The sequence below is a fragment of the Perca flavescens genome, chromosome 8 (assembly GCF_004354835.1).
Source record: "Perca flavescens isolate YP-PL-M2 chromosome 8, PFLA_1.0, whole genome shotgun sequence".
Classification (NCBI taxonomy): Eukaryota; Metazoa; Chordata; class Actinopteri; order Perciformes; family Percidae; genus Perca; species Perca flavescens.
In genome coordinates, this window is record NC_041338.1 from 8,523,173 (window position 1) to 8,537,059 (window position 13,887).

A 13,887-nucleotide genomic window follows, 5' to 3' on the forward strand; every position below is an offset into this window, starting at 1 on the left:
AAGATATACGCCGGAGCCTGATCATGCAAAGCTTTATAAGTCAGAACCAAAACTTTAAATTTGATCCTGAAGTTAATCGGAAGCCAATGTAATGAGTATAAAATCGGAGTGATGTGCGACATCCTGCTAGACCTGGTTAGCAGCCTTGCAGCAGAATTCTGGACTAGTTGTAAACGGTCCTGGGACGATTTACGAAACATCTAAGCAATTTCAACACTTTGTCAGTGTCTTCTGGCTCAAAAGAGACATACGGCTGGATGTCATCTGCATATAAGTGATAAGAAATATCTCCAACTTGGCTAATTATATGTCCCAGGGGGGACATGTACAATGCAAATAAAAGCGGACCTAACACAGAACCCTGCGGTACCCCACAGGAAAGGACCGCAGTTTCTGAGGAATAGGGACCAAGATACACCAAGTGTCGAGTGTTTCTGACGGAAACCAGATTGAAATTTATCTAAAATGTTGTGTGCATTCAGGACAGCAGTGAGCTGTTTAGCAACAACTTTTTCTAAAATTTTGGAGATAAAAGGCATTTTCGAAAAGGGCCTATAATTTTCCGGGAGTGATGTATCCAGGTTGGTTTTCTTTAAAACACCAACTAGTAGTTGCATTGTCTATATGTAGTTAACTTCTATGTATATATGTCACACATCTTTCTTTATGTCACATTATTTCACTAATGAAAAAAAAAGAAGTAGCCACCTTGTTCAGTTAAACCTTGTTTTTTTACATTGTATTGTTGACACAGTCCAGAGGCAAACTGGCGACAGGGGCGATTTCAGGATTTTTTAAGTGGGGTGGCAGATCCGAATACAATAGACATTTTGGATAGACTTGGACGGCATGGGAACGCCCACTAAAACATCATTTCGGTTTATGCCGTGGGGGAAAACAAACCATTAGAATGAAGTGAAGTGTAGACCTTGTTAGCGGTAAAGTTGCTGTGTGGCGTTCTGCGCCTCTAATAAGATCTTCAGTTTTATGTACTGCCGAATAGACAGATGGAGCCGGTGTTAATGCCACTAACCTCGCTGCTACAGTCAAAACTGTAACAGAACTGTTTATTCATTTAACATGCTAAGACATTCTAGTCTTTAAGGAACATGGGATAACAATAGACTGTTTGATGACCCTGGGATAACGTTACTGATAATACAGTCACATTTAATCATCCACCCTGTGCCCCCCTTCTAGACTTATTATTATTGACTGGAAGTGGTTGCCAGTCTGATAGTGATTAATATAACCTCATGTTTCATACATATTTTCCAACATGTTTTCTTCAACATAGTTAACAGTGTAAATTAATTTATAATTACTAATAGAATAATTATTGAGCTAACGTATAAATTACATTATATCCATGTATGGTTTGTAATGTGAGTGTCTTGTTTTGCCAGCAGCGAAAAATTGTATTTTATTTCACCCTCACAAATAGGTAATTGAGCACTGTAGTGGTTATGACCATATTAGTAACTATGTAACTACATGGAAACAGACCAAATTATGTTTATGCCCTGTACAGTAAAATAGTGTTTTAGACTGCTAGCTGTTGTCTCGCACTGAAGTCCCGTGGGAATTCAGTTGTAGTGTGAAAAAGGTAAATAGCAGTGTGCAGGTTGGAGGAGCGTAGTGTGTGAAAAGTGACGATCGGAGGTGTTCACAAGGGAAGAAGCTTAGAGTTTGAAAAACAAGGGTTGATTTACTGTGGAAAAGAAATGGTTTGCGTTTGTGCCTTTCCGAATTGTGGCAACAGAATGAGAAAATACAAGAACCTAAACTTTCATCGTCTTCCTTTCCGTGACCATGATATTCTGCAGTTGTGGCTAGTTGCACACTGCTATTTACCTTTTTCACGCTACAACTGAATTCCCACGGGACTTCAGCGCGAGACTACAGCTAGCAGTCTAAAACACTATTTTACTGTACAGAGCATAAACATAATTTGGTCCGTTTCCATGTAGTTACATAGTCACTAATATGGTCATAACCACTACAGTGCTCAATTACCTATTTGTGAGGGTGAAATAAAATACAATTTTTCACCGCGAAGGCTTGAACGGTCTTCTGGAAGACCTCCACCAGACCAGCGGGCGCTTGTTGGATTGTTGTCAGCCTCGGCAGGCAGGGAGGAAGTAGAAGGATGCCGGTCGGGGCTGCTAGCCTGGCTAAGGAAACTACCACACAATTTGCCACTGCAGAGACTCATATTCACCAACGACAGCACACAAAATGGATATATATATATGCTACAAATACACATGGAACTGCTGCATGATGATTATTACTGGAGCCTGGCTGAACACACTCACTAATCCCAACGGCAGCTAGCAGCTAAGAGGCTAGGTGAATTCAAACAATGGCTAAGTTGCTAAATGCATCTTGTTGTCATGTAAGGTCCCAGTTCATGTTGCACAGACATTTTAATTGGATTTTGTGTCTGTTAAGAGGCACAAAGGCACTCTTTATCTTATGCCCCCATAACTGCCGTTTTAGCTGAGTGGGAGCTCTCGGCATTAGCTGCAGCAGCTCCGTGTTGCTAGCACCAATTTGTTTTTTTTGCTATCGACAGTACTCTTATACATATAGCAATCAAGATTAACGTAAAAATTGCCCCGAGTTCTCCTTAAAGGACAATTCTGGTGCAAAATGAACCTAGGGGTAAATAACATATGTGTACCGAGTTGAACGTTCTCTGGGATTTTCATGCTAATCAAATGTGTCTCTAGCTTTGAACAAGCTACCGCAAACCGGTGGTTAGCTGCTAACGCTAGCTTTCGGGGCAGATGGTAAATCGCTATTTTATACCACTAACAAGGCTCAAAATAGCACCACACTTCAACGGTAGCATAATGAGGGTCCCTTCATGTAAACCAAAGCGTTAAGAACTTTGTAAGTGTACAGACAAAAAAGATATATTCTAAAGACAGTAGCGTTCATGTTTACATGAGGGCGCCATCTTGGAAAACAGTCATGAGCAGTCGAATCACGAACAATGTGTTTGAACTATGTTACTGGTTACTGGTTGGATGGCGTTCGTCGTTCGGCTGCTCGTGACTGTTTTCCAAGATGGTGCCTGCATGTAAACATGAACGCTACTGTCTACTTGTATGTCATGTAGGGACCCTCATTATGCTAAACAGATCCCAGATAACGTTCAACTCGGTACACATACAGTATGTTATTAACCCCTAGGTTCATTTTGCGCCGGAATTGTCCTTTAAGTTCAGGGGCCAGCCTTTTATATAACACTATACAACACCTACAGGTAGTAGAGTCTCAAATTCTCATCATCTTTATTTATAATAAATACAAATCCAAAACAGACAGATACATACTTTATACACCACACGTTCACTGAGGTCTGCATTATGTAGCTGCTGTGCAAAATTTGACAAAGTAGTTTTTTTGTCGTAGAACTTTTGTGCTAAATATGAATTAAGAAAAATACTAATTAAGTTTATTTCACGTATTTTGTCCTGAGTGAACAGGGGAATTAAAGGACAGAGATGGGTGCAATGCTCTGATGTTGATAAACACTACAGTTATATAACCGGTAGCTGACCAGTCATTGCCAGCAAAAGTGCCATAAACACGTTATCATCTAGGCTGTAACCTGTAACTACTTTTAATCCGCCTAGGCAATCAACCTCTGGTCCCTGTGTCAGTCCGTGCCTGACACAAATGTCCTCAGAGGGGTTTCATAAGGGAGCCACCGGCACCTTGGCAATAATAATCATTTCCCGAATAATACACAATAAACATTTAGAAGTGCATGAGTTGGGATCATATAATGCTTCTGAAGTAATACAGTTGAAATTAAGAATAACATTTCAACTGTCTGCTTTAATTTTATGTGATCTATTATACTCTGGTCATGCTTTTAATGTACTCATCTATCCTATGGATATTACAAAACTGGCCACAGATGAGTGTGAAACTTGACTGTACTATCATCCACACCAGAGCTGTGTGTCTCATGTGTGGTTGTAAAGCATTAGCCTACAAAAGTAGCTCACTCTCTGGTGTTTGGACTCAGAATTTTCAATTCTACTCTCACAAACACAACACAATCAAACATACAAGCAGTCACCCCTGGTTTGACAAGTCTTAGAGCGGTTCATCAGTTTTGAACTCTCTGCTACCACCTGGTGGATGCAGCAAGGTTTCTGGTATAACACTGTTCTGTGTGCTTTCTCCAGCACAGTCACATTTACCTGTATATGATTATTTCTCATTGGTGTTTATCTCTACAGGATTTGGTGGACTGGCGGAAGCCCCTGGCATGGCAGGTGGGCCACCTTAGAGAGAAATATGATGCATGGGTTCACCAGCCAGTCGACAGACCAATCAGACTGTTTGGAAACCCCTTCCTGGAGGCCGGCACCAAGACTTCATGGTAATAGACTCTCTGTATATAGACACCACGTGCGTGCGTGCGTGCGTGCGTGCGTGCGTGCGTGCGTGCGTATTTCCATTGGTACTATATGTAAATTCATTTGTGTTCTTAGGAACCAGTGAAAGAGTTTGAGTTTCTTCATTGTGAAGAATTTTGAATGTGCTCTACAGTGTTCTACAGCTATAGAGGAATCCTCTAATTCCTTCAAATTAAATGTAACCACAACACTCAAAATACATACAGTAGATGTGCACATGCTTGTATGTATGTATGTTTCTCTCCATAGCCCACCTCCTGTGTGTGTGTGCGTGTGTGTGTGAGTGTGTACGGTCAATATGATTTTTATGAAATATGCATTCAGTCAAACAAAACTTGGCTTGGTTTTACATCTTGTTCCATTCCTGAGGTTTCCACATATGAATGTGTGAAATTCTCAGATGCCAATATAAGTTTGATGTAAACCGATTTCTGCAATTGAAGTGTTGCTGCAGCAGGAGACTTGTTGACTCTGGTATTGTATCTGTTGACTAATGCCCAACCAGTGGTATTGTACTGATCATATATTATTAACAGTGTTCGTTTACATATCAATTAAATAAACACATTTGGGATATGAAGTGGGGTCTCAGTGTAGAGCTACTTGAGCCCATCTGAATGGGCTGTGGGGGTGCATCAGACAAAACAAGTTTGGGAACCACTGTACTAACATTCAAACAGTTATTGTCAGTGACTCCTAAGCCTATTTTAACACTGATGGCTTAAGATCTGTTCCACCCTCATTCACTTTCATACAATTCACCACAGTCCCACAGCTGTCAAGTTCAACAAGCAGTTACACTGGAGCAGCTGGTGGTTTCAAGGGCAGCTTCAGAGTCCCTATTACAGGAACACAGAACATTTGTTTTTCACTTTACCTTCTTCAGCTTTTTCAGCTTGTCTAAGATCCCTGCTCTCCTGGCCATTAGGCTGCATAACCCTCAAGATGATATGATAGTGTAGCAAATGTAAAACAAACATGACAGAAAGGAAATTTTTTCTTCAAAAAAGATTAAGATTATGACCGTATTGCTATATGCTCTCTTGCTACAGGTACTGGGTGCCAGTGGTGTGGCTTCCTGTTGTGTTTTATTTCAGTTGGCACTGCTACACCACCCTAGCTAAGGGCACCACCAGGCTAGAACTCACTTCAGGTATTACACACACACGTGCCTGCCCTCACACACAGCCATATTACAATGCATGCTGACATTATGAAGACATTAGCACCAGACATATCCACATTCTCAGTTTTGTACGCTCACAACCATACAATACAACATGTTTGTTGTCATCATTTTCATGCCCAGTTAATGTGTGTATACATCTATGTCAATATTTGTGTGTGTGTGTGTGTTTTCCCAGACTTCTCTATCCCGATCCATGTGCACATTTTCCCACTGCTCTTTTTGTTGGGCTGGTTCTTGTGGTCATTGATCGAGTACTGCATCCATCGCTTTGTCTTTCACATGAAACCCCCAGCTCATAACTACTACCTCATCACTCTGCACTTCCTCCTGCATGGACAGCACCACAAGGTACAAACACACAACGCCACTGAGGCTGAGGGACAGGGCAGGTCTCGCTTTCCTAAAACTGGTTCAATCATTAACTTGTATTTGTTTATTATGCGTACTTTATGACACCGTTAATGAATAGCGTTATATTGCTGGTAATAAACAACTGTCTTCCTATTCCCCATAGTTTCAATTTCACATTGACTTCTGTTTTCTGAATGCAAATGGAGGATTATCACTATGTAGAATTAACATCAATGACTATGATTCTCTTAAAACAAACAAAAACAAACAAATTCTTTTTGTGCTTTTGAAACCCCGAAAGGTAGATACAGTACGGTCAACTTGTGTTAAATAATTCATTTTTATGGTAATTTCTCTGTTGCTTCTCAGTATCATTAGATTAGATTAAATAGACTTAATTGATCCAAAATTGGGAAATTTTAAGTGCTACAGCAGCAAAATATCAGACACACAGCACACATACAGAATTACAAGAAATAATAAATAGGATAGAATACAAGAACAAATATTCAAAAAATAAAGATAAAAAACTACAAAGGGAAGAATGTACAAATGTATATACAATTTGGAAATAAAAATGTACAACTACTTAAATAGTATTTATAAAGATGTAAGTAAAATGTCTCCCTGTATGATGTCTGTCTCCACAGTCTCCGTTTGACGGCTCTCGGCTGGTCTTCCCACCTGGCTTGGCCTCCTTAATGGTGGGAAGTTTATATCTGTTCCTCTGCAGCACGCTGCCAGTCATCCTCGGGACATCGGTGTTTGTCGGAGGACTGTGTGGCTACGTGGTGTATGATATGATCCACTACTACCTTCACTACGGCTCGCCAAAGAGAGGCTCGTATATGTACAAACTGAAGGCCTACCACGTCAAACACCACTTTGAGCACCAGAGAGCAGGTGAGCTCTGGGACCCTGAATTTGCTGGACATACAGTATAGGCAAGGCAGGGCAGTTTTATTTGTAAAGCACATTTCAGCAACAAGGCAATTGAAAGTACTTTGCATAAAACATTCAAGAGCAGTTACAAACAATTAAAGGAGAATATGAAACCAGCTAAAATACAATAAAGACTATAAAATACATGAAAAAAAAGTTGCATTGTAAGAAAGGAACAAGTAAAAAAAAAAAAGAAGTCTTCGGTCGTGATTTATAGGACTGAGAGTTGCAGCGGACCTGCATTTTTATGGGAGTTTCCAGATTTGTGGTGCATAAAAACTGGATGCTGCTTCTCCGTGTTTGGTTTTGACTCTGGGGACAGAAAGCAGACTGATCCCAGACGACCTGAGAGGTCCATTCAGTGCTTCATAAACCAACAGTAGTATTTTGAAATCAATTCTTTGAGAGACAGGAAGCCATTGTAAAGACCTCAGAACTTGAGTGATCCACTTTCTTGGTCTTACTGAGGACTCAAGCAGCAGAGTTCTGAATCAGATGCAGCTGTCGAATTGATTTTTTTAGGGAGACACAGTTAAAGTAGTCTAGTCTACTGAAGATCAAAGCAAGGACAAGTATTTTTAATCTGGCTGAGACATAAGTCCTTTAACCCCTGATATATTCTTAAGGTGATAATAGGCCGACTTCGTAATTGTCCTAATGTGGCTATTGAAATTCAGGTCTGAGTCCATGACTACACCTAAACACATATAGGCATTGGACCAAGGAAGATTCTATGTGCTAATTAAGTTTGATTCGCCTTGCTTCTGTTTGTGTTTGATCAATCTAATGTCATCTCTTTTTCTCTCTCCAGGTTTTGGAATCACCACCAAGTTCTGGGACCACCCCTTCAACACAGTCATCCCCGATGAGAAATTCTAACGCAGAAATGGCTCTCCTGTAGGGCCATAGGACTTATCAACCCTCCTGAGCAACCAGCCCACATCATATAAGTGGGAACACACAGTTAATTCAATCTCTGCAGCCATAGCTTTCACAACAAAGGAGGAGTCTCTTCTTCTTCTGCGGACTCCTTGGCCACTGAAACCAATCCATCTATATATATATATATATATATATATCTATATCTCACATATCATCCTGCTTTTTTATTCCAGCCAGCAACACAGCTTTTTGTGTATTTGTGGACCAGTCTGTACTGTATCCGCACTGTGATCATTCATGCACAGTTGTAAGGCCTTTCTGTGCCATTCTTTACAACCAAACCAACATTTACTACTGCGGTGCTCCTCACTGCACTGACCTCACCAGCCAAAGCATCACCTGAAAGCCATTCACAACATCATAATGTACAGCTAGGATGTGTCATTTTTGTATTTTGATTGTTGTGGTTAAATTGAATTTGAAGGAATTAGATGATTCCTCAATCGCTGTAGAATACTGCAGAGCACATTCAAAACTATTCACACTGAAGAAACTCAAAAAATACTCAAAATACATGCTCCTTCACTGGTTCCTAAGAATGCCATCAGCATAAGACAAATAAATGTACACCCACATTACCAATGGAAATATACACACACACACACACACACTGTCGTAGCTCCCTTCAGAGGACAGAGGGTAAAAGAAGTGAAAGATAGTAGGTGAATGTGGAAGATGGATAAGGAATCGGATGGGACGGAGAGACAGAAAGTGTGTGTGAGAGAGTGTATGTAGAGACTGAGCAAGAGAGAGCCCCCAAACTGGTGAACCAACTCAGGAAAGAAACATCTTCTTCCTTCCTCCGCACTAACTGCAGCTTGAAGATTGTTCATCACTGCATCTCTTTTTGCCGTCGCTCACTAAGCTACCCAGACACGCTGCTACACTCTGTTGCATTGCAGGTTTGTAACAGTCAACAGAAGTTCCCTCCACCATGATTGGCCTCACTGTAGTTTTTTAAACCGCTGTGAACCGATAACATTTGCTTTCAGATAGTTGAACGTGCTGCGATTTATTTGGCAATTTAGATATCATTTATTATCAGCAAAGCTGCAGAAGTGAAACTATACTGTAGGGCATTAATGCAATGTACTCTTGATGTCATGTGAAACAGAGCCTGAAATGTGGAGATATATTTTTGCGAGTCTTTTGTAATATTTCCTCCATTTTCTTTTCTTTTCATCATTAATGATACAACAAAGATAAAAATATTAAAAAAATATTTTGTAAGATGCTTTGTACAGAAGAGGAGATTCTTTTTGCACCAGCTTTAAGTTGTCAGAGAGAGCAGATATTTTCTTATTGGTTAGACATTATGAAAATGCATGTAGATATAAAGGTGGGTGGATGTAGAGTGTTTCAGAGGGACAGAGTAAAGGCATGAGGCCAGCCTGTCAGACTTCCTGCTGTGGGGATCTTGGGGTCAAAGGTCACAGGGTCCGCTAGGTGACAAGAGTGGGTTTATTTTCTCCAAACCCCCCTTCAGGTTCCACTCCATCCAATTTAAAGCCACTGTTTTTAGTGGCCCTGCAGATCCCCACAGATTGACGATGGATCAGCCATCTGACTGGACAGCAGCAGGTCTTGATAGTGACTGGCGGATCCTCAAAATGTCTCTTCTAAACACTCGACAACAACACTGATAACTACAGCAGAACAAACTTAATTAAATAAATATACTACAACTGCAGAAAATCTTTTTTTTATATCCCCTTTTCTAATTTGAAGAAAGACCCTGCTATATAATATATATGTACATACAGTACGTTCTTACATATGTGAAATAACATGCAAGACCATTTTAATAACAATTTTCTAAGAATATTAAAATAATAATGCACTAAAATGATTCTATTTCCAAATCTTTTTTTCTTAATATTCAGTGCTGCTTCAGGTAAACCTTAAGAGGGCTGAGTCACCAACTGATAAAAACCAGTTGAACAGGTTTCACCAGGGCTTGCAGGCTTGAGCTATAACTGCACCAAAATGTCAAAATGTTGTCTGCAGCACACATGGTTTATATAAAACCATAACACTGTCTGTCTTACGCTGCACACTGTCCAGTTCATATGAAGGCATCATGAAAAAAAATAATTCAGACTTTAATATAATGACTACATACCACAAAGCCATTGCTTCACAAAGAACCAAAAAAAAATGTTTGGTGATGGTGAAGATAGTGAACACCATAATAATGATTAGTGTAATAATGCATACTGATTGTGTCGGCTCCTTGGCAAAGTGAAATTATTCCACCTGTTGGAAAAAAAAATTACATATCTTATTAAGGTATATTTATGATACAGATAAAGGACGACAGCTTGTAAGCCTTGATTCTGACTGGTGAACTTTTCCTGTTGCTAAATTATGCAGCATAAAATTTCCTAAATCTGTTTACTGTATGTTTAATACATTTTATTTTGGAATTTTAAATGTCTATGCAAATGCACGCCTATTTGTAAATAATAAAAAGTATATGTATAATTCTGATGTTCGTCTGTCTTGTACTTTTTGTTTGATGGCTGTTTATTACATTTATAGGGGCACTCTTTATTGGAATTTTCCAAATTGGGAAATTTCAGTGCTACAGCAGCAAAATATCAGGCACACATACTGAATATACAAGAACTAATAAATAGGTATGTATACAAAAACATTATTCAAAAAAAATAAAGATGAAAAATACAAAGGAAAGTTGGGAATAAAAATGTACAACTACTTAAGTTGCACTTTGTGCAGTATTGTAATGTATATGGGTCTTATCTAACACTCAGTAATGAAGTGTTAAAAAGTTTGGAGCACACTAACACTTTGACATTGATATGTGTTATGGGGACCCTCTGAAAAAAGTTGATAATTTCTTGTAATAACTTCTGGTATAGTGGCAGGGAGAACCGGTCGGGCCACTTTAAAAAGAGTCAAAACCGAGGCCTGCCCTGTCGGCAACAGCACGTTTATGAAGGGCGCTGACACACTAACCCGATAATTGGCCGGTGGACAGTCTGGCGTGGTCGGTGACTCGAGTCTGTTCAGTGTGTTCCGTGCCGTCGGAGGGGCTGTCGGCTGTCGGCCTATTTTGGCCGACCTGATAGCCGAGACACATCAACCAGATGGCCGACCGTCGACAGAAAAGCCAGTCGGAATGATCAGTCGGGTCCCCGAGGTCCAAAAAACTGCCTCGGAACACACTGAGGCAACACCGACTTGAGAAACGTAATACGTCTCCATAGCAGCAGGTGGCGCTACTCTGTATTGTTGCCCAATAAATGAAAACCGGCAACTGATTGGATGAACCCGTCACATGGGTTTGTTTTCTCCGGAAATTCAAAGCCAGACTGTCATGGTGGCTCGTTCAGAATACGATCTCATATTGTACTAAAATAGTTCACTGAAACGTGTTTCTGAAAACATTTTAAGCGAGAAATAGGCCATGCAGTTCCTGAATCTGTCTTCATTCTATCCTAAGAAGTAGGCTAAGCGAGAAGGGGAGGAAGGGGGGCGGAGGTGAGTCAAGCCTCTTTCTAATTTGACAGCCAGTTTGATGCCGAGGTTTCGAGCCTCCGACGTCACCTGCCTCACTCCGCCTCACTCCACCTCGAGATACCCTACCCTATGCACATCTCTACATTTACACACACAGATCTATACACAGGGTATGTAAGACTCCTCTACCTGGAAAATGGTGTGTGTTTCTATAGTCAGTGGTGTGAAGCCGTAGTGTGGGTTTGGCTGATTTCCACCTCGGGGGCTTAGCGAGGTCCGGTCAAAACTCCTGGGGTCTCATTTATAAAACTGTGCTTACTAAAAGTGTACGACTGTAGGCTACGTACGCCCAAAAGCCCAAAATGGCGTACCCCAAAAAAACATTCAGATTTATAAAACCTTGCGTACGCACATCTGTAAGCAATATAATTATATATTTATAAATCACAGATTACCCACAATTGTGCTTATCTCGCCTTGTACACACCCATTTATAACCACAAAAAGTCAGTGCAAAGCACCTCATGAATGCTGGCTGAGTATGTTAACGACCCTGGTATGCAGTTGTTCTTTTGTTACTCCGAATCATGACGACTGGTGGGGAAAAAGCAGTAGAAAATTCTCAGACGCTTGCGAATTTCTGCAAATTGAATTCTAATAACCTGATCTATAGACTACCTATATTAATAATACCGTCCAAAACGGCAGGCATTACGGCACTCTGGGACAGATTCGATATGCCAGACCTTTATGATAACATTTAACAGAACCATATATGCAAACAAGCCTCAGTGATAAAGTTGAAGATTATATATAACATTTATACCAAACACTTAGCTGTCTGCTATTTACCGCTGGAAGCGAGGACCTGTATTTGGACCAGGATGGACCGGTTACGGTGCGTTGCCCTCTCTACTGGACCCAATTCAGTACAATGATCCAAGAGCACAACTTTAGGGAATTTAAATCGGCATATTAGCCAGTCATTGTCATGGTCCCTGAAGTCTCTTTCTCTCCCGATTCTCCCATTAGCATAATCCTCCTGCAGTGCCAGCAGTGCCATCATGCAGCATTACGCACAGGGGTCACCACAGTATTTATATGATTACAACAATTTGTGATTGTAGACACCTTGCCAAAATCAAAGTATCAACTAGTGGTATCCACCACTCTGAGATACAATTTGAAGACGAAAGTCACATAAATACTTCATGTTTTCTTCATAAACATTAAGTGAAACGATTGCGCAAGAGCATAAGGGATACTTCACCTATTAGCATCAAGCTTTGTATCAGTAGAAACCCGGTAGTATTTTCGAATGACTGTGCTTCCCTCTCTCATGTCCCCTTGAGACTAGATTTCTCTGTATTGTGGGTATAGAAAAAAGCCTCTGATGACGCAAAAATCTTCATTTAGCATCATCGGAGGCATTTTTGCCCAGAGGCTATGGACTACAGCCGGCTAGATTACAACAATTATGTGCATTCAAACTTCCGCACGTGTACCGCCGGCATACATTGGTACAGATCGGAGAATACGCAGGAAGCTTTATTTCAAACGGAATACTCAACACGCTTCGCCTGCTACGCTCGATGCCGCTAGCCGGATAAGGGGACATCGAAAGCGGTGTGCGTGAAAGCGGAAAAGCTGGACGAGGGCAGGAGTTCGAGCTGGGTGGAAAGCTAATGCTAGCCTGCCACCTGTCCCGTCCATCCTGCTTGCAAGTGTCCGCTCATTAGACAACAAAATGGACTACATCCAACTTCAATGAAACTCCCAACGCAAGTTCAGAGACTGCTGTGTTTTGTTTTTGTGGAAACATGGCTGAACAACAGTGTACCACTATCCAGCTACCAGGCCTGCTAGCCTTCCGAGCAGATGCTGCTCTGTCGGGTAAGACTCAGGGAGGTGGGCTGTGTTATCACGGACACCGACTGGTGCAGAAATGGGATGCTTTTATCCAACTACTGCTAACTGCTGGTAGAGTTTGTGACTGTTAAATGCCGACCATTCTACATTTCCATGCAAATTCATGGGCTGTGTTGATACTCAGTGTTTACATCCCACCAAACGCTAATGCTACCAATGCGTTAGCTGAACTTTACAGAGCCTATAGAGCTCAACACAGCGGGTTCCGAAAGTAAAAATACAATGCAATTTCTCCATTGACAATTGGAGTATAAGCCATAAATCGTAACTGTCGATGGTAGACTTAAAGCCAGCTACGACATGACTTAGCGATTGTATATGCTCACATAGAGGCCAACAGTTCATGGGGCACCAACCTTGTTTTGAGATAAATGTCTTTTATTCGTGATGTCTTGGATAAGTACTCCATTACCTACAATACTGAACAATCCCACAGTGATGCCTCTGATTGATGGAACGCATGCTGGTAAGGAGGGGGAGCTGCCTGCACGATCCGTCATGTGCATGCGCAAAATGATAATCCTGTTTTACGAGGATTTACGACACTGCACGAATCACTGTTCCACGCTTTTGCCATTAGCCTCCACCGAGAAGCTAACGTTAGTTTAG

At 40.9% G+C, this 13,887-nt stretch overlaps 1 protein-coding gene across 1 annotated transcript in view; it reads left to right on the forward strand.

The window, feature by feature from the left end:
* Positions 1 to 8,031, forward strand: part of fa2h (fatty acid 2-hydroxylase) — a 49,241-nt gene extending 41,210 nt beyond the window's left edge. Inside the window, exons 3-7 of the mRNA XM_028585396.1 lie at positions 4,263 to 4,405; positions 5,495 to 5,595; positions 5,807 to 5,979; positions 6,633 to 6,885; positions 7,736 to 8,031. Of these exons, the coding sequence (XP_028441197.1) occupies positions 4,263 to 4,405; positions 5,495 to 5,595; positions 5,807 to 5,979; positions 6,633 to 6,885; positions 7,736 to 7,803 (738 nt within the window). The 3' untranslated portion in view covers positions 7,804 to 8,031. The remainder of the gene's footprint in view (positions 1 to 4,262; positions 4,406 to 5,494; positions 5,596 to 5,806; positions 5,980 to 6,632; positions 6,886 to 7,735) is intronic.
* Positions 8,032 to 13,887: the final 5,856 nt, after the last annotated feature.